This window comes from Drosophila novamexicana, unplaced genomic scaffold (assembly GCF_003285875.2).
Source record: "Drosophila novamexicana strain 15010-1031.04,08,12 unplaced genomic scaffold, DnovRS2.1 tig00000008-arrow-pilon, whole genome shotgun sequence".
In the NCBI taxonomy this organism is placed as follows: Eukaryota; Metazoa; Arthropoda; class Insecta; order Diptera; family Drosophilidae; genus Drosophila; species Drosophila novamexicana.
This window is the reverse complement of record NW_020824765.1, coordinates 2,643,438-2,663,958: the sequence shown is the minus strand read 5'-3', so window position 1 is coordinate 2,663,958 and position 20,521 is coordinate 2,643,438. Positions and strand designations below refer to the sequence as shown.

At 37.6% G+C, this 20,521-nt stretch overlaps 7 protein-coding genes across 9 annotated transcripts in view; 6 read left to right on the top strand and 1 right to left on the bottom strand.

Annotated features, from left to right (window-relative positions):
- The first annotated feature begins 201 nt into the window (after positions 1 to 201).
- On the top strand, positions 202 to 4,519 carry LOC115758490 (transcription elongation factor SPT5). The gene is made up of 13 exons (XM_030699175.1): positions 202 to 352; positions 435 to 829; positions 900 to 1,024; positions 1,090 to 1,227; positions 1,299 to 1,749; positions 1,805 to 1,875; positions 1,955 to 2,121; positions 2,180 to 2,352; positions 2,417 to 2,670; positions 2,737 to 2,932; positions 2,998 to 3,313; positions 3,380 to 3,787; positions 3,843 to 4,519. Exons 2-13 carry the CDS (start codon positions 443 to 445, stop codon positions 4,409 to 4,411), a joined length of 3,255 nt encoding a protein of 1,084 aa, XP_030555035.1. The 5' UTR covers positions 202 to 352; positions 435 to 442; the 3' UTR covers positions 4,412 to 4,519.
- Positions 4,520 to 5,664: 1,145 nt separating this feature from the next.
- Positions 5,665 to 9,187, top strand: LOC115765531 (tubulin beta-1 chain). Its single transcript, XM_030709153.1, has 2 exons — positions 5,665 to 5,811; positions 7,817 to 9,187. The coding sequence occupies exons 1-2, from the start codon at positions 5,755 to 5,757 to the stop codon at positions 9,101 to 9,103; spliced, it is 1,344 nt and encodes a 447-aa protein (XP_030565013.1). The 5' UTR covers positions 5,665 to 5,754; the 3' UTR covers positions 9,104 to 9,187.
- Positions 9,188 to 10,439: 1,252 nt separating this feature from the next.
- Positions 10,440 to 12,393, top strand: LOC115758116 (elongin-C). 2 transcript variants are annotated; one of them, XM_030698669.1, is made up of 3 exons: positions 10,440 to 10,526; positions 10,595 to 10,806; positions 12,201 to 12,393. In XM_030698669.1, the coding sequence occupies exons 2-3, from the start codon at positions 10,595 to 10,597 to the stop codon at positions 12,340 to 12,342; spliced, it is 354 nt and encodes a 117-aa protein (XP_030554529.1). In that variant the 5' UTR covers positions 10,440 to 10,526; the 3' UTR covers positions 12,343 to 12,393. The 2 variants fall into 2 exon arrangements, with proteins under 2 accessions (XP_030554529.1, XP_030554537.1); XM_030698677.1 differs by having other exon boundaries at positions 10,579 to 10,806.
- An 873-nt stretch (positions 12,394 to 13,266) lies between these two features.
- On the top strand, positions 13,267 to 14,228 carry LOC115760942 (ADP-ribosylation factor-like protein 6). The gene is made up of 4 exons (XM_030702526.1): positions 13,267 to 13,606; positions 13,668 to 13,796; positions 13,851 to 13,979; positions 14,053 to 14,228. Exons 1-4 carry the CDS (start codon positions 13,327 to 13,329, stop codon positions 14,226 to 14,228), a joined length of 714 nt encoding a protein of 237 aa, XP_030558386.1. The 5' UTR covers positions 13,267 to 13,326.
- A 745-nt stretch (positions 14,229 to 14,973) lies between these two features.
- On the bottom strand, positions 14,974 to 16,101 carry LOC115761157 (60S ribosomal protein L11). Of its 2 annotated transcripts, none has more exons than XM_030702830.1 (4): positions 16,081 to 16,101; positions 15,777 to 15,908; positions 15,416 to 15,713; positions 14,974 to 15,174 (listed from the first exon to the last, which is right to left on the bottom strand). In XM_030702830.1, the coding sequence occupies exons 1-4, from the start codon at positions 16,084 to 16,086 to the stop codon at positions 15,047 to 15,049; spliced, it is 564 nt and encodes a 187-aa protein (XP_030558690.1). In that variant the 5' UTR covers positions 16,087 to 16,101; the 3' UTR covers positions 14,974 to 15,046. The 2 variants fall into 2 exon arrangements, with proteins under 2 accessions (XP_030558690.1, XP_030558692.1); XM_030702832.1 differs by lacking the exon at positions 16,081 to 16,101 and adding an exon at positions 16,001 to 16,021.
- Positions 16,102 to 16,668: 567 nt separating this feature from the next.
- The window catches only part of LOC115759892 (serine/threonine-protein kinase MARK2), a 35,679-nt gene continuing 31,826 nt past the window's right edge, over positions 16,669 to 20,521 (top strand). Inside the window, exon 1 of the mRNA XM_030701075.1 lies at positions 16,669 to 17,269. The gene's annotated coding sequence lies outside the window, so the exon portion shown is untranslated. The remainder of the gene's footprint in view (positions 17,270 to 20,521) is intronic.
- On the top strand, positions 18,488 to 20,299 carry LOC115759948 (meiotic recombination protein W68). The gene is made up of 2 exons (XM_030701094.1): positions 18,488 to 18,919; positions 18,980 to 20,299. The coding sequence occupies exons 1-2, from the start codon at positions 18,499 to 18,501 to the stop codon at positions 19,606 to 19,608; spliced, it is 1,050 nt and encodes a 349-aa protein (XP_030556954.1). The 5' UTR covers positions 18,488 to 18,498; the 3' UTR covers positions 19,609 to 20,299.

Sequence of the window (20,521 nt, the reverse complement as noted above, 5' to 3'; positions counted from 1 at the left end):
TTTTGCAAGCTAAATGCCCTAAAAAAGATGATAATAATATGATATTTGTGTAAGTCTTCTACACCTAAAATTTATATGTTTCTTGTTATGCCTGAGTTACTTTTTAATGTATATTGGCGGTAAAGTCACATAGTATTAAGAAAAAAACATATCGATGATTTTTTTCAGACTGATGTTCAGTAATCGATAACTCTGTATGATGACAACGTTTTCAGTATCATAATTTACTGTGTCCATAACTAAGCGTCAATTAAAGAGCAAACCCACTGAATTTGCCTAAAACAATTGCATACATTTTGTATGTGCAAATGTATGGCTTATATTTATGAGCTATTTGCTTGAATAATTATATGTGAGTATAGTTAACAGCAAACCTTTAAATATATTTTGCAACTGTACAAATAAAAAACGTGTGGTTTTTTACACGTCCGCAGTACACAAAATGTCGGACTCGGAAGTTAGCAATATGTCGGATAGTGGCTCCGACGATGGATCAATATCGAACAAGTCGCAACAAAGTGTTAGATCCAAATCTGGCTTTCGCTCAAGGTCAAGGTCGATGTCCAGATCGAGGTCCAGGTCCAGGTCGAGATCTTCTCGCTCCCGATCTCAATCAGCCCATTCTGGCTCAGGATCCGATTCTCCGCAACCTCAAGGAGGACGTGGACACCGTCGCAAAACCGAAGATTCTGAAGATGAAGACGCACAAGGAGAGGATATAGATTCCGAAGAGTACGAAGAGGAAGAAAACGAAGACCATCCACGGAAAAAAAAGAAAAAGGAGCGCTTTGGTGGCTTCATCATTGACGAAGCTGAAGTGGATGACGAGGTGAAATATATAATATAAGCACTCGTTAAATTGTTTAATAGCTTACATACCAAATTGTTTGCATATAAAGGTTGATGAAGACGACGAGTGGGAGGAGGGTGCCAACGAAATTGGTATCGTTGGCAATGAAATAGATGAGCTGGGCCCCACCGCCAGAGATATTGAAATACGACGCAGAGGAACCAATTTATGGGAGTAAGTTGCCTACTTTAAATTGCATTCAGTTTTCAAATATTAAATTGAATAATTAATTGGTATAGCACTCAAAAAGAAGACGAAATTGAGGAGTATCTAAGAAAGAAATATGCTGACGAATCGATGGTAAGACGACACTTTGGCGACGGCGGCGAGGAAATGTCCGATGAAATCACACAACAAACTCTTTTGCCGGGGATTAAGTAAGTCAATGTTATACTACCTACTATTATTCGTATACTCATTAATGTATTTCAACAAATTATTCAACTAGAGATCCCAATTTGTGGATGGTGAAATGTCGCATAGGAGAAGAGAAGGCGACAGCATTGCTCTTGATGAGGAAGTTCCTAACTTATCTCAATACAGATGATCCATTACAAATTAAATCTATTATCGCACCAGAAGGTGTGAAGGGATATATTTATTTGGAAGCTTACAAACAAACTCATGTGAAGACAGCTATCGACAATGTGGGAAATCTTCGAATGGGCAAATGGAAACAAGAAATGGTTCCTATTAAGGAAATGACTGATGTGCTTAAAGTAGTTAAAGAGCAAGTCGGCCTTAAGGTAAAACAGTGGGTGCGCTTAAAGCGTGGCTTGTACAAGGATGACATTGCGCAAGTAGATTATGTAGATCTGGCACAGAACCAGGTGCATCTTAAGCTTCTTCCTCGTATCGATTACACTCGCATGCGCGGTGCATTACGTACCACGGCGACGGTAAGACAAGCATAACACTGAATTTATATAGGTGTATTAACAATATTGATTTCAGGAAAGTGATGATGGGAAGCGTAAAAAGAAACGCAGGCCCCCGGCAAAACCATTTGATCCAGAAGCTGTTAGGTGAGTGACATATTTACAACCCATTTATAACTTCCTACAATAACAATAATATAATATCTTAATCCCAACTTTTTTTCAGGGCCATTGGAGGGGAAGTTCACTCAGATGGAGATTTTTTGCTCTTCGAAGGAAATCGCTATTCGCGAAAGGGATTTCTTTATAAAAATTTTACCATGTCAGCAATTTTGTCCGAGGGCGTAAAGCCCACTCTGGCCGAACTTGAGCGATTTGAAGAAGCACCGGAGGGTAAGTTAGCCAACCTTTAAGAATCAGTTTCAACTAAAAGTGGCATTCACTCTTACAGAAGTTAACCTGGAAATTATGGCTAGCGTTAAAGATGATCCCACGGCTGCTCATTCATTTTCAATGGGCGATAATGTCGAAGTTTGTGTCGGTGATCTGGAAAACTTGCAAGCAAAGATTGTTGCTATTGATGGCACAATGATTACGGTTATGCCCAAACATCAGGACTTAAAGGTAGTGTCCGCGAAAATTTGAATCTAATTATTGAAAGTTTATTAATTATGTGTTTTACATTTAGGATCCTCTTATATTCAAAGCAAGCGAGTTACGCAAATACTTTAAGACGGGTGATCATGCGCGAGTGTTGGCGGGCCGCTACGAAGGTGAAACAGGTCTAATAATTCGCGTAGAGCCATCGCGGGTTGTGCTTGTCTCAGATTTGACCAATCATGAACTTGAGGTTTTGCCCCGAGACTTGCAACTGTGCTCTGATGTAGCTACCGGTGTTGACTGTCTTGGTCAATTCCAATGGGGAGATCTGGTCCAGCTTGAGTAAGTACTTTTAAGGTTCCATTCAAATATTTTAATTTATTCAACTAAATGTGTCTTGCTTTGCAGTTCACAAAATGTTGGTGTAATTGTGCGCTTGGAACGTGAGAACTTCCACGTCCTGGGCATGAATGGAAAATGTATTGAGTGCAAGCCAACAGCCTTGCATAAACGGCGTGAAAATCAAAATACTGTTGCTCTGGATGCAGATCAAAATCAGATTCGCCGCCGCGACATAGTGAAAGTTATGGAGGGTCCACATGCCGTAAGAAAAAATTACCTACATTTATCAATACATTTGTACATGTTTTCGCTATTCTAATATAATAGGGACGCTCTGGAGAAATAAAGCACTTGTATCGTAGCTTAGCATTTCTCCACTGTCGTATGTACACGGAGAATGGCGGTATTTTCGTATGCAAGACGCGTCACTTACAACTCGCTGGTGGAAGTAAAACGAATGTAAGCAATGCCAATACGCTTGGAGGATTGGGATTTATGTCACCTCGAATCCAATCGCCAATGCATCCGTCTGGTGGTCGTGGTGCGCGTGGAGGATCGCGCGGTGGTCGCGGAGGCTTCCGTGTGACGCGTGACCGTGAACTTTTAGGAAAAACTATCAAAATTTGTGGTGGACCCTACAAAGGTATTATCATTTAAAATCATTATTCGGTATTCTTCGATATTTTATATGTGATCGTTTTAAATGTAGGTGCCGTTGGCATCGTAAAAGATGCAACTGAGAGCACAGCTCGTGTGGAATTGCATACATCATGCCAAACGATTTCCGTGGATCGTAACCATATTGTTATTGTCGGCGAGCCTGGTAAAGAAGGCAGTGTTTCCACTTATGGTCGCACACCAGCACGTACACCTGGTTACGGAGCGCAGACTCCCAGCTACACCGCTGCGGGATCCAAAACCCCATTGGTTGGTAGTCAGACACCAAATTGGGACACCGATACTAGGACACCTTATGGTACAATGACGCCGTCTCACGATGGCAGTATGACGCCACGTCATGGCGCATGGGATCCTACTGCAAATACGACCCCGGCTCGTAATACAGATTTTGATTATTCGCTTGAGGAACCAAGCCCCAGCCCAGGATATAATCCAAGTAATGTACCTTTCCTTATTTATTGTGTATTCAATTTAATTTATCTGAATCTTAGGCACTCCTGGGTACCAAATGTCGTCACAATTTGCTCCACAAACTCCGGGTACTCTTTATGGCTCCGATAGAAGCTACAGTCCATTTAATCCGAGTCCTAGCCCTGCACCTTCGCCATATCCAGTTGGTTATATGAATACACCATCGCCATCAACTTATTCACCGAACACTCCCGGTGGTGTACCACAATCACCATACAATCCGCAAACGCCTGGAGCTAGCCTCGACTCTTCAATGGGCGATTGGTGTACTACTGACATTGAAGTTCGGATTCATACGCATGACGATACTGATCTCGTTGGCCAGACTGGTATTATTCGTACAGTCTCAAATGGTGTCTGTTCTGTATTTCTGCGTCAGGAAGATCGTAGCGTGTCCATTGTTAGTGAGCACCTGGCTCCTGTTCCACCCAATAGTGGAGATGAATTCAAAGTTATATATGGAGAAGAAAGAGAGTCTGTTGGCAAAGTTTTGTCCAAACAGGAGGGTGATGTTCTCGTTTGTAAGATAAATGACGAAGTAAAAATGATACCTGTAAATCATTTATGTAAGATGAAGTCCATTGATTAGATTGCATGAACCCATATTGTCTTGCGAAAAAAGGCAGCCACGTTCTTTTGTATAATGTCTCAAAAGATATATAATAAAATAATTCAAATGCCAATCTCTTAAAAATAACGATACCTTACATACCTTATTATAATCGAACAATCGGCGGAAAGGATATTTCGTCTTCGGCAAGTCGAGAACATAACCTTTATCTTACTGTGAACATTTTGTACAAATATGGGGATAGTTTTTGCACTTTGTAAGACTGGCTCTTTGCTCAAATTAATTTTGGAAAACCCATCCCTCCCTTCATTTAAGACCGTCCAAACCACACAAGCTTGAGCGCTGAGCGAAGTACTTAAGTACTTAATCAATACGGGTTTCGAATTTGAAATTTGAGAAAATGTTTTTCATGCATCCCCAAAATATTTTTTAAGAAGAAATGTTTTCAAAATGATTTCAATAAGTTCTTAAATTGATCCCCAAACGTTAACTTGTGCTTCACATATTCCTAAAGAAAGTCCATGTCAAATAAAATAATATTTTCGTATGGGAAATTATATTATTTTGGGAGATTAAGATCAATTTTTATCCCTGAATCCATTGAAATAGGGGTGCTTTTGTAACCAAAACAAACAAAAATGTTTGGTTATATTTTCAAACACTTATGGCCAAACGCAGGCGATAATCATATATATTGATTTTCCAACACCGCTTTAACGCTTTAAAGAGACGTGCTCAAAAACGGATTCTTATACGTTTTTATCGATTGCGAGACACGCTATCGATGATTTGAAACCAATGCGGAAACAAGGAGGTCCTACCAACGTTTCCAGCTCTTATAGGTTCTGAGATCGACGGGTTAATAAATGGGATCACAAAATCATATAGCTGTTATAGGAACGATCGGTCGAAAATAATCATTATGAAAAGGTTCGGTCTAGAAGGGTATTCAATCTTCGGTGTGCATAAGATAGTCCGTCCTTATCGTTTTTATTTATTTAAAGTTTTAACTGTAAGTTTACGACAAAGACCATACAACTTTTTATGTGTATTTCTAGTTTAATGTAAGCCATTTAATATTAATGTATATATTTAAATATAATATATTGTTTGAAAAAAATTAACTATGAATGACGTAAAGCGTCATGCATAGCGTAACCTTTGCATTGTTAAATATTTTCGAATGGTATTTTTTCGATTACACCGTCTGGTCACACTGCATTTCTATGTTATATTATACCAGCGATTACCCAGATGAGCTCAGACAGTATTCGTCAAGTGAAGCGGGCAGAAGTGTGTTTGTGAATACAAGCAGCAAATAAATTTAAGCTAAAAGTCTACAAGTTTATATATACATAAATATGAGGGAAATTGTACACATTCAAGCTGGTCAGTGCGGTAACCAAATTGGAGCCAAGGTATGTATTGAATTCTTTAATGTTGCCTTAATTGAGTTAAAAATAAGAATGAAGTACAGTTACTAGTCAACATGGCGTCATTTTTGCGCTGCCATGTGGCAAATTTATTGAGGCCACCGGCATCAGCGCATAAGTTTGTATAGTACATATTTATTTACGCTTGTATGTATGCATAAATATATACATGTATGCATATGTATACTTACCGGCTCATGCAGTTTTCTCTGTTTGTGTGTACATAATACACATGCATATGCAGAATATAGATTTAGATCTTTATAAATTTAGGGTGTGTCTAAATATTGTATATATATTGAGTATGGTAACTTCGAACGTATTTTTCGTTCTCCTACATATATTTACATACTGATGAGTCATAATTGCTTTAAAGCTCTAGTTTATTTTAATGAGAAAGTTGCTTCGCCTAATACATACATGCATATGCATGTAGGAGAAATGTACTTGTATGTATGTTTGTAATTGGTGAAAGGTGCATATATTTTTAGTCGATCAATTAGACGTTAGAAGCATATAAATTATACATATGTTCCCGTTTACTTTGTTAAGGTTTGGTTTTCCGAAGTTTGGTAAAGGGAAAACATGACGTCATTTTACCTAAAATGGCTGAACCGGTTGTCGACCGGTTCGCAATGACATAAAATATATACATATATACGTATACCAATCTGTATGCTCATACGTATAAATGTACGTACGTTCACATCTGCAGAGGCATCGTTTGTATGTATTTCTGTATTTGCGGCTGTATAAGTGGAGTTCTGTATTCAGTATTTTATTGGGGAACATATACTCGTACATATGTATGTATTACTGAATTTTAAAGAAATATTCTTCAGAGATCGAACACATTTGTATGTGTATATATTTATTAAAAACTTAAAACATACAAATAGTTATTTATGTGCATTCCGCACGCCTGTATTCGTACGGTAATGTATGTATATGTATGTATGTGTATATGCATTCATATACATATGACACACCCAAAGGCTGTGTTGCCACTTTTCATGCACATGCGTACAATGGCTTGCCGGCAATTTCATTGCAAACTGACTGCGTCATCGTCATCCTTTCGGCAAATCAATAGAGCCATTCTAGTCCTCGTAAAAATATGTATATACACAAAACTACCCCCGTATATATAGCAGCTGCTTTGAGTTTTTTCCTTCGGTATTTAGCATGTATATATATATATATATGTATGTGTGTGACTATTATGTATTGGTGTTGGTATAGGCACATTTAAGTTGCTATGACATTTTTCAGGGTAATTTCTGTGACTTTCTAGAACGTATCCTTATGTTGTAGTACCTATTAAGCTTTTCTTTTTTTAGTTATATAGATTTGTTTGTTTACTCGAAATAAACAATCTAAATACTTAGCTCTACAATGACGTAATACGTTCCAAAAGTACATGTCAAACGCCATATGGTTAACAGACAAATTGAGTTGATGCACTACAGCTTGGCCTCGGCTTACGCCAGCCACTTTTTTCTCTTGTGTGTGGGTTGCTTGATATTGCTGTTGATGATGTAAGCTTGCGAGCATATATATGTGTGTGTGTGTGTGGCTGAAAAACGTAAGGTAGGTGGTGCCTACTGATTATGACAATTGCTTTGTGCGTGCGTGGGGAGTACAGAGACTTAAAGCCTACATATATTCGGAGAGCCGCGACATTTAGGGTGGACAGCTGGCGTTATGATCGACCCACGCAAGTGTTGTAGCTATGATGACGAAGTTTCCGCTGTGTCACATTAAGTCTACCAAAAATCAAGAGACAGACCTTAAATAGTTATTTATTGACTTTGCCTCTATATAATACTTTCTTTTATGGTTACCCGTTTACGGGCTGAACAGTTCATTGAACATATGTTCAGACTTATGCAAATACATGTACATATTTTCAACTTATATTTGCTAAGCTTAGCAGCTATTAATTGAGCAGCTCTTAAATTAACTGAACTATCGTTTACTTTAATTGCAGTTCTGGGAAATCATATCCGATGAGCATGGCATTGATGCGACCGGCGCCTACCATGGCGACAGCGACCTGCAATTAGAGCGTATCAATGTCTACTACAACGAGGCGTCTGGTGGCAAATATGTGCCCCGAGCTGTCCTTGTTGATTTGGAGCCTGGCACCATGGACTCGGTGCGATCGGGTCCCTTCGGTCAGATTTTCAGACCCGACAACTTTGTGTTCGGTCAATCTGGCGCCGGTAACAACTGGGCTAAGGGTCACTACACAGAGGGCGCTGAGCTCGTTGATTCAGTGCTTGATGTTGTTCGTAAAGAGGCTGAATCGTGCGATTGCCTGCAAGGCTTCCAGCTTACACACTCACTTGGAGGCGGCACCGGCTCTGGCATGGGTACCTTGCTTATCTCTAAGATCCGAGAGGAATACCCCGATAGAATCATGAACACATACTCGGTTGTGCCCTCGCCGAAGGTATCAGACACCGTTGTTGAGCCCTATAACGCTACCCTGTCGGTGCACCAGTTGGTCGAAAACACAGATGAGACCTATTGCATCGATAATGAGGCTCTCTACGACATCTGCTTCCGTACCCTTAAGCTGACTACCCCAACATACGGCGACTTGAACCATCTCGTCTCCCTGACAATGTCTGGCGTCACAACTTGCCTTCGCTTCCCTGGCCAATTGAATGCTGATCTCCGCAAACTGGCAGTTAATATGGTTCCATTCCCACGTCTCCATTTCTTCATGCCCGGTTTTGCGCCCCTTACCTCCCGAGGCTCCCAGCAGTATAGAGCGCTTACAGTGCCCGAGCTTACCCAACAGATGTTCGATGCCAAGAACATGATGGCTGCCTGCGATCCTCGTCATGGCCGTTATCTGACCGTTGCTGCCATCTTCCGTGGACGCATGTCCATGAAGGAGGTTGACGAACAGATGCTGAACATCCAGAACAAGAACAGCTCATACTTTGTTGAATGGATCCCCAACAACGTGAAAACGGCAGTGTGTGACATCCCGCCCCGTGGTCTGAAAATGTCTGCTACATTCATTGGAAACTCGACTGCCATTCAGGAACTGTTTAAGCGCATCTCTGAACAATTTACCGCTATGTTCCGCCGCAAGGCTTTCTTGCATTGGTACACTGGTGAGGGCATGGATGAAATGGAGTTCACCGAAGCAGAAAGCAACATGAATGACTTGGTCTCTGAATACCAGCAGTACCAGGAGGCAACTGCCGACGAAGACGCCGAGTTCGAGGAGGAGCAAGAGGCTGAGGTGGATGAGAACTAAATTCTCTAAAGTTGCGTCAAATAAAATGAGAACAACAATTAAGTTTTCAACGATTGTTCTTTTAACGTAACCAATAAAGTCGAAACGATTTCTTATAAAAATTGATTGCCTTTTACTAGTTCTAACTGGTTATTTTCGGATTTGCAGCATAGTTTAACTAATAAATGCCGGCTTAGTCAAGATATCTCTTTAAAAAACAAAATGTATTAAAACAAGAGCTTAAATTTCGATCAATTGTTTCTATGGTAGGTATATGTTATAGTTGTCTGTTGCTGATTGGATTTGAATATATGTAAGCATAGTGAGACATATAAATGCCAACTTTGGTAAATATATTGCTAAACAAAAGTTTTTTGAGGCAAGAACTTAATTTCCAACTGATCGTTCATAGGACATATACGATATAGCAGTCCAACTCGGACAGTTTATGCAAGGCGCTCCTTTAAAACAAAAATACTAGTTCGCAGAGAATAAATACTAAATAGATAGAAAAAAATACTATATTGCGTTGGAATGTTTCCATTTATGTGTTACACATTTCATGACAACCCGTGACAACAGTTACCAGCCTGCCCGCACAGCTGATTGACAATTGGCAGAAAAGTAAATAAAGGTGCAAAAACATAAATTTCTCAAAAATGTGTTAAAAAGTTTTCAAATAAGCCTCGCAACAATAATTGTTCGCTTGCAGAATATGTATTTTTACTATTTATAATGTTATGGCCGCAATTTTAACACTTTAAGCTCCTTTCTTAACTTCATCTGCATTAACTTTTTATCGTGCATTAAGTAAATAAATATTCAATCACTTGGATTTAACATGCAAAAAATATATGTATAGCGTTCTCCATATTAAATCAGAATAATGTAAGCAAGTGGGACTCCGTAATTCAAGAGAACGGTCACACACACAGTCAAATCCAAGTTTCAGAGCTGATTTCGTTAAAATGTGACCCTAATTTTCAACCTTTTTCTGGTCACACTGCACATTTTGTACGGAGCGGCCGTGAACAGCTGACCGACGAAATCAGAATCTATTTCAGGAATTCCACTAATATGTTGTTATTGAGAACTGAAAAAACTCTATGGATTATCGATAATATATTTTTACATGCAGTTGCTTTGGCCAAATTTCATTTTCCTAATCGCAATTAAATTAAATATTAATGCAACATTAGTGTATACAGGACCGTAAAATATTTTACGTTAGTCTCTGCTATAGTATATAAAATTAATAAAATAAAATGTATGTACATAAATGTGACAATTAATATGAATTTTAATGTTTTCCATTTCTTACGTTTGTTTACCTCTCGATTTGCATGATGGCATGAAGACAATTGGTTGACGCATTTAATACATTACCCAACACTGCATTTCATATATACGATTTTGAGTGTTGTCACAGACTGACTTTTGGCAAGTAAGACAAAAAATAAAAATGGTTATAATGCAAAAAGTATATATACATTTAGTAAGTAAATTTTTCAGATGATAGCAATGGACGAGCAGCGCAGCGATAAGATCTATGGCGGGTGTGAGGGGCCAGACGCCATGTACGTCAAACTGATTTCATCAGACGGACACGAATTTATTGTAAAACGCGAACATGCTCTCACCTCTGGCACAATTAAGGCAATGTTATCTGGCCCAGGACAATTCGCTGAAAACGAGGCTAATGAAGTGCACTTTCGTGAGATACCGTAAGTTATACCTGTGATCCTCGCTAATTACGCACAGTACTTTTTTTCAAATCAAGAGTGGCCCCTTGACCGGTCAAGGGAGTGCAAATAATCTGTGATATATGTATGTATGTATGTACATGTGTACATGCATATACATGTGTACGTCCATCTGACATACATATGCACACATGCGTGCTTAATTGCATAAAAACATGTATGTACATAAATAGTTAGTCAGTCATTTATTGATTTACAACTTTACCGACTAAATATAGTTTTAAAAACATAAATTTGTATAAAATTAATAGTCATATGTTTTAATATAGCATTCATATATGTACATACATACATGCATACGACCCCATCGAGCAAACACACATACATATACATATGTACAGTTGCTAAATAAATATTTATTATTAGTATTTTCAAAACGCTTCAAAAGTATTTCTAAAATTTAAAAAAGTTATGCTCTCATAAACTTAGTTTCTTAATTTTAAAAACGTAATTAAGATGTCTTTTAAAAAATTCCTTGTGCATTTCTACGCATATTAAGAGCCAAGTTATGTCGAATAATTCTATATGTATTATATATTCTATATACTAAGTCAAATCAAGTATATTTTCATTCGTGGATTATACCCGCAGCCCAGTAAACTGATAAATATTGTTTACTAATAAATTTAGTATAATAAGTTGTATTCAAAGTAAGAAGGAAACCCGATATTCAAGACCGCGAACATTCAAAACCATGATATTTTTGACTTAGAAGCGTTGAAGTAAGGATATCTTCGGTACGCCGACGAGTAAATACGCTAGTAGACATTTTCCTTTTGCAGATATGTGAGAACAGTAAGGCTTGTTAATGCTAAGTTTCATGAAAATATCTTGAAAAATAGAATATTTTGTCATATAAGAAGCTACTTTTCGACCGATCTTTCCCATGTCGGCTATATTATATAGTTGCCTCATGTTGATAAGAATTTGCATATATCTGAGGATCATAAGATCATAAGATATCTGGATAAACAAAAAAGTTTTCCATGCAAGAGCCTACCATTCGACCGATTGTTCCTATGGCAGCTATATGATATAGTGATCTGATCCAGCCGATTGCGATGTATGTATTGCGTACAACAGAAAAAAGGACGTGTGTAAAGTTTCATGACGATAGTTGAGAGACTTTTTCGCCTAGAAACAGACAGACGGACATGACTATATGGACTGATCAGGAATATATATACTTTATGGGGTCGGAGATGTCTTCCTCTATGCTTTACACATTTCGAGACACAATTATAATACCCTCTGCAAGGGTATACAAATTAGGTAAACCTTAAGGCGAGACATTACTATTATATATATTTATATGGACATAATCTATTTTATATATTTTCATATTCTCTTTTCAGATCGCACGTTTTACAAAAGGTTTGCATGTACTTCACATACAAAGTTCGATATACCAACAGTTCGACTGAAATACCAGAATTTCCGATTGCACCAGAGATTGCCTTAGAACTTTTAATGGCAGCTAACTTTCTAGATTGCTAAGTTATTGGTTAACTTAATAATGTTAAATAAAATTTTTCAAAATCAATAAAATTTAATATATTGTTTTAATGTATTTACAATCTGTTTTAAAAGAAGTTCAAAATTTAACTATCATTACAACTGTTCAAAATATATTTAATTAATGTTGCCAGCTGTAGAAATTGATTAAATTCAAATGTATGTATGTAATTATGCATGTGTATGTGTGTGCGTGCATGTAATTATGTATGTATGTGCGTGTGTATGCATGTATGTGCATATATATGTTTGTATGTATGCATGTAAATTGTCTTCTATACCAATGCAGACCAATTTGTCTTGTTGCGCGGCAAATTTAAAAAAGAAAACGTATTTATTGGAGCTGCCCTCCTCCTCGATTCTCAAAAATGTAAGTAAGGCCTGCAGGCGTCACCTATGAATTAGGCGCAGGCGGCTTCAACGCTGTGAGCTGGCGAGCCGGAGGAGCATGGCGGAGGACCAGGAGGAGAAGCACCAAGGGGGCGGAGCAGGAGGCGTATGTTTGTATGTATGCATGTATTTATGTATGTATGTATGCATGTATAGTATGTACGCATGCATGGGATGTATAGCATGCATGTATGTGTTTGTATGTGTGTATGTATGTATGTATTAATGTGTGTATATACAAATATGTATGTATATACATATATTTCCAGGCCTTGCCGTGACACGGAAGGATCGAAAGGTAAACAGAAAACTTTCATACAGCCGTTTTTCGCCAATTTCCCACTGTTGCGGGTGGATTTCCCCACGTATTCGCTAAGTTCTTATGTACAGCTTTGAAAACAAGTTTGAAGCAAATCGAACATAACTTCATAATTTTAATGAATTTCTTGCCTAATAATAAACGGTTACAGCTGGCAACTTTTCTATATTTACTATAAATAAATCCACCTGGTAATGACCTTGATTGCCGACGCTTTCGGCGCTTTGAAGGACAACTGTGTGTGCTTCAATAAATCGATGTGCCACGGCGTAACCATGGTAATCAGTCGGAGATTCGTGCGGCAAAACATTGTACAAGTTTTGCATATTGTTAATTCTAGTTTACAATATAGTCGTAATATGGGAATGCTGCACAATTTGTCGGACTTGATCAAAGCGAAAAGGGATAAAATGACCATGCTCGTTTTGGGCTTAAATAACAGTGGCAAATCGACCATAATCAACCATTTCAAGAAATCAAGTGAACAGTCGGCCATAATGGTGCCCACTGTTGGATTTCAAATCGAGCAATTTTATAGTAAGTCTCTTTTTATTTGTTGAAATATTTGTAAATCATGAAGCATCTCTTTATCGGACAGACATGGGCGTGAGCATCAAGGCAATAGATATGTCAGGTGCCACGCGGTACAGAAATTTGTGGGAACATCAGTTCAAAAATTGCCAGGGGATTATATACGTAATTGATGCAAGCGACAGGATGAGATTCGGTATATTATATAATACCTATATGAAATATATTTTGTAAACTTTCATCGTTTTAGTTGTTGTCAAAGATGAGTTGGACCTTGTGCTGCAACATCCCGACTTTTGTAATCGTAACGTACCTATTCTCTTTTATGGCAACAAATCCGACCTCGAGGATTCGCTCTCCAATGTGAAAATTGCGGCGGGTAATTAAGCGGCTTAAATGCGAATTCATTTGGTTTTATTTTTGTTCTTCCAATCTAAACTCTCTCTCTTTAGCATTGGGTCTAGAGAACATCAAAGAGAAACCATGGCACATTTGCTCCAGCAACGCAGTTTCCGGCGAAGGCTTGGACGAGGGCGTTCAGTGGCTCGTTCAGCAAATACGTTTCGCGATACTGAGCAACAAAAAGAAAGGCAAGAAATTGAAGTTAACATCTAAGGATAATAAATAATTGACATAACGAGATACAAACAAAGGCGTATTTGCATTTAAGTGTAGTCTAATGAGGTGGTAATTTACTCCCAGGTAGGAATCCTACAGATTCAGTTTTAGTTTTACTTAACATCAGTTGTTTAAAATTTGAAAACATGTATCATTATCAAAAGGCTATGAGAACTGGCCGCCTAAGAGATACCCTGTACTGACAAGCATTCTAGCATTTGCTTATCGAGACCTATTCATGATTTCCATCCATAAGCAGAGATAATAGCCACTACGACATAAGATAACTGGATCTTGGATATGGCTCGATATAATGAAGTTGTTATCATATAATTGGGATCATAAAATAATTGATTCTTCAAAGCTAAGCATAAATACATGTTTTTTATGGGCTTTAGAAAACTTGTTCATAGAAAGCTTCATTGTCGTCTGTATGCATTACTTGATAGACGCGGAGATCTCTTCTACATCAAACATATTTTGACAAATTTATAGCACAGTTTGAATACTCTGATCTTGCAAATAAGTAAATAAATAAGTCAGGTCCAGATATATATTATTTGAATATCAATCCATCTAATACCTCTGGATGTCACTTCCGTGGAAACATGGCACCGCGTGGTAAAGATTATGTTTTCGCATTTGAATCATACGGAATCATAGAAGAGCTTCCTAATGACTTGCTCCTATTTTCGTCCAATTCAGTATATAAGCAATAATGTAGGTAAACGTCTGCAAGCTTAAAAGACGCAAAATTAAAAATTTCTCCGATGACGGGTTTATTACAGAATTTTTTTTTTAGATTGTAAACAGCTACGCGAGGCGCGTTTATTTCTTGCTATTTAAGATGATTCCATCGTACTTCTGCTGGAACCACTTCATGGCGTCCTCCTTCGTCAGGCGGTGCTGGAAGCCGACGGTGCCAGATTTACGTTTTCTGTGAGCCACGTTGTAACCTGAAGCATAGAAAACGAATCACATGTTTACTAGCTCTGCTAACAACAAGATAAATGGAAGATTCTTCAGTATTGGGCGAATTTGTCGAAATTGTACCGTCTGCGTTTGCATGTTAACAAATACATTTGAGCACATCTTCATTGTTTTGCGCACATTTACTGAGCGTCCATTTCGATTTGAAAATAGACACCTAATTGTGTGCAGGATTGGTTTTTTGATAGTTGCATCAGTAAGTCTCACCTGGACGTCCCAAGACAACGTAGAAGTCCAGACCATAGATACCGATTGAGGGATCATACTTAATGCCCAAATCGATATGTTCCTGAATACCAAATCCAAAGTTTCCAGTGGCGGAGAAGTTGTCACGTCTAAGCTCGTACTCGCGAACTTTCAGGCCACGCTCCAGGATTTCTTCGGCCTTTGCGCCGCGCACCGTGCAATGCACAGCGATCTTTTCATTACGACGAATTCCAAAGGAACGCACTGTGTAGCGGGCCTTAGAAAACACTGGCTGCTGTCCAGTCAGCTGCTCCAAAACCTGACAATGAACGTTGCTTTGGGTCAATTTCCGCAATAATTATTTACATATCAGAGAACTAACCTTGGCGGCACGGGTAAGCCTATCACCAGATTCACCTACGCAGATGTTGAGGCACAGTTTCCTTATGTGCAAATCTCGCATAGGGTTTTTCGCGGGATCGCGCTTGATTTTGGGTTCCTTCTTAGCAACGGCCTGAAAAATGTATATTTTGGTTAACCAATTAGATATTTTAATCCAAAATAATATTGCAATTATCAAGTAAGACCGAAATTCTCGCACTCTACATTCATAGTTTTGAATAATATGTAAGGATTATAGCCGATGTGAAATAATTTACACTTGACAAGAATTTCAGAAAACCTACCGCCATTATGGTATGTAGGAAAGAAAGGAAAAAGGCGTGTTACAGTTCAGTGTCAGCTATTGCCATCGATAATGGTTATCGATTTTAATCGATAGGCTACAAAAACACAGAGACATTCCACAAAAAAAAAGTATGAAGTTTGTTTTAGAAAATTACAATAATCGTGATCGATTGCTTATCACTTATGATAATCAAAATCTATACAATTTTGACTACAGACTTATAACAAAATGTTTGTATCGATCCATCACCATTTGACCGTCTGTTAGCTCGGATGAACACATGGATTTTGGAGCCCATTAAATACAGGGAGACGCATTTGAAATGTAAACTCTCGTATAACAGATGCAGAAAATAGATTATTTTAAACGAATGATTACTTCACTGTTTTCTGATATTTGATAAATATCGATTAATGGGTTTGGATATTTTATAGAGATTTCACTAATGTAAACGAAAATTGCGTGAAGCGTTCGTCGCTTTCGTATACATTTCATACAATACCGATGTATCGATTGACTATTAGCAACTCTACAATATGGCTGCCTGATTTTAATGTGATTTTTTTGGACGACGTATGCTGCTGCTTTGCCTAGTGTATGTGGTTAAAAAAGATTATTACAGTAATCTTTGAAGTGCAACAAAGAATTATTTATAAATTTGTTGCAGCGTCCGAAAACCAACATAATTGACTTAATTTATATAGCGCAATATCAAGTTACTTAGAATGTCTTCTTTCGCTGAATTGAATTAATGGCAATGTAGCTTTTTAAAATACATAAACAATATTTAGACGAAAAAGTCACTGTGAGCCAAATTAGTTTGTAAAAACGCGATCATTTAGTTCCATAACTTGAAAACGGTTTTTATAAAAAAAAAAGAAAAAAAAATCCTATTGAGAAATATAGCTGCTGTGAGTGAGCGAGTGAGAAAGATACATACATATGTATGTATGTATGCATTTGCATTTCGTTGTGTAGTGTCGTCGACTGCTCGGTAAAAGTCGGTCTTTCTTTTCCACTAACACTTGGCGTTTGAAAATTAAGAAAAAAAAAAAATTAAGTAATAATGTGTTATATGAATGAAACAAGGCGTAAGGTAATGGATCGCGTATGACTTTCAAAAAGCTTATGTCCATGTACCGTCATTTTCTCACCTAATATCGTTTGTTCAGGAATTATTTTTATTGGTAAGTACCATGGGGTTTCATATGGCTATGGCGAACCAGCAAATCAATATTTTAGGGGGCTGCCATTTCGTTCGCTGTTTCGCTAGTTTTTCTCTTTCATTCGCTGCCGCTGTCTGCCCCCGCCTGCCCTACCGCCCGCTAACGCCCTGTCAGCCCCGTGGCACAAGAAAATAAACTCTGCGTGCTTTGTAATAACGAGTACATTTTCTGGGCATATAAAGCAAAAAAAAAACCAAAAAAAAAAAGCCTGAATAAAGAAATTGACATAAGTAATGTATGTACATCGGTTTAAATGAAAATGTGTGCGTGTGTGTGTGTGTGATGTTAATCGTTAATGTGCATAAGTTGTTCTTTTTCGAAGTGTAATTGTGTTGTGCATGTATTCTATCAATAATTTTGTTTAATCACATTCGAAAAATTTGTAGTTGCATTTGCAACAGACAACCGATACTTTGTTGATTAATACATAAGCCTTATATACAAATTAATGCATATGTATATGTGTACATGTATATGTACAATTATGAAGATGGTCGCGAGATTTGTGTATATATATAAACATATATATATATATACTAATATATTATAATTAAAGGGTGTGTGACGCAAACATTTGTATGTATATTTACCTACTTGTATCGCATTCAATGTATTTCTTCCCTTTTGGTTTGAGTACTTTTATTTTATTATTCCTGTTAAAAGATATTGTGGTCCGATCCGGCCGATTCCGACATATGTAATGCCCACAACAACAAAATACAGACTATGCAAAGTTTTGTGACATTTTTATATGTTATATTATATATATATACTTTATGGGATCGGAGATGTGTTATCACAGTTATAATGTGTTCTACAAGATAAACATCTCATTCTATATACTATATATTATATTGAATTATCTATTTGTTTAAATCAATTTACCATACCATTTTTAAAATAGTTAAAAATTCCTTGGACTCTTCTGAGACACATAAGTTTCCAATTCGATTTTATAAGTTCATTGAATACCATTTGCAAAATCCAATCAGAATCTCGTCCGATTGGCTTTAAATGTTCATTGCTCGGCATCATATTTTCAAAAGTTTTCCCCAAATGGAAAATAGGTGGCGAATCAAAAGAAAACAACTCGGCCCGACAGTCTATTATCATATATATACATATATATATATATATATATATATATATATATATCTTGTGTATCAGACGTAACGGCGATGTCTTCCAATATGTACAAACTATTGGTGCATATTGAGCAGATTGTGCTCGAGCTGATCTCAAGTATAACGTCTTTTGAGAATGTTACTTTAAAAGTTCCACGCAAATGTCGAGATTGGTACGACCCAATCAATTTTGAGGGTAATATCGGAGTATTTGAGAACGTGAAGGCAATTTTGAATTGTCGCAAAATTATGTACAATAATCGACGTAGTCGTCATCGGTTTTGTCTGATTGTGTATCTTTTGGCCGAGATCCATAACTTGCACTTGTCCGGCGGTAGTTGCACAATCCGTGGACTCTACTATCGGGACACTCATGTGGTTCGTTCGCAGAGCTACATTGTGGCAGCCAAATTGGATGTCTGCCGCATGCTGAACACGGCGCCCGTCAATCTGGGCATATTATCGGCGTCGAAAGGACTCATTGCAGGTGTGAAGTTTTGTCAAACAACAATATGCTGTAGAAAATTAACTATTTCTCTATTTTTAGGCGACATAAAGCTGCTTATGAGCAATGGCGATATATTGGACTGCAACGTCTATTGTGGGGCTATAACATTGCCAACGGACTTTGAGAATGTGGAACGCATTGTGACAAATGCCGAAATGGTGCTGATCGTTGAAAAGGAGTCTGTCTTTGAGAGCTTGCTTGCCTGCAATGCGTTTAGCACATTTGGCTTGCGTTTCATTTTGTTGACCGGCAAGGGATATCCGGACTGTACAACGCGACGCATTGTGCACAGATTGTCCGTTGAGTGCAACTTGCCTGCCTATATACTCGTAGATGCCGATCCGTTTGGCATTGAGATAATGCTTACCTACCGACACGGCTCGCAAGCCATGAGCTTCTCGTCCAAGAGTCTTGCCACACCAATGCTGCGCTGGATTGGCTTGCATCCGTCCGAAATTGACAGTATTTCCAAACGCGCTGTTGCCCTTACCAAATACGACAATAAAAAGATTATTGATATTCTTTCTCGCAGTTACATTAGCTTGGGTGTCAGGCAGGAGCTGCAGACGCTGCAAAGAATTCAGTTCAAAGCCGAAATCGAGAGTGTCATTGATTTTTTAAGTCCTTACTATATACCCACTAAAATTAATAGGAATTTGTTCTTGTAATTTTTTCAAATGGTTTTCTCATCAAATTGATTAAACTAAACTAAAACTGTTTATAGAGATTGCTAGCAAAAGTTGAATAGAAAATTTCCACGCACCCAAAGCTAATGTACTTTACTTTATTTCTTTAAAAGAAATTTATTTGTATTAATATTTGAAAACTGCATTTCTTATTTGCTGTAACCCTTTATAAGTTCATGTACACAATCTTCTTGCACAAAAATTGCAAAAGTCTTGCTAAAATTGTGTCTAGAGCCCCATTCGCACCACTTTTCCAAGATTTAACTTATACTTTTTGGACGAGCCGGAATGCCAAAGTGGGTTGGGCAATTTATAATTCCGTCGATCACAATCTGGATTTGCTTTAAGTATTTGTGTATAAAGCAAAACCCAAATTGTATAGTTTTGAATAGAAAAGAGAAAATATGCTTTAAATGCGTTTATGTTGAGGGGTACACAAAACTGTTTATTTTTCTAATTAATATGGCCAACTATTTTCGATATGTTTTAAGAAACAATATTTGGACATCAAATGACAAACATATATTTGATTATGACCATTTTTTTTAAACCAAATTCATAATGCACAGAAGCATGAACCAACATTCCAAAGGACCTTAGGATTAACAAGATGACAAATGACTTGAGGAATTGCCAAAAGTTAAATACAATATATTGATTAAAGCACTTAAGAAAATTGTAATAGTATATTAATAAACTATATTTGTTATGCAATTTAAAAGCACATTAGTATTGTGTTGTTATTCTTTAAAGTCTTAATTGAAGCAGCAAGTTCTGGCGGAATACATCAGCGAATGCCTCATGTGAGGCGCTTTTGGCTGCCACCAGAACGCGTTTTGTCTTTATTAAATAAGTCCTTAATCGATTGTTTAAGCGATTAAGTTAGTTTGTATTC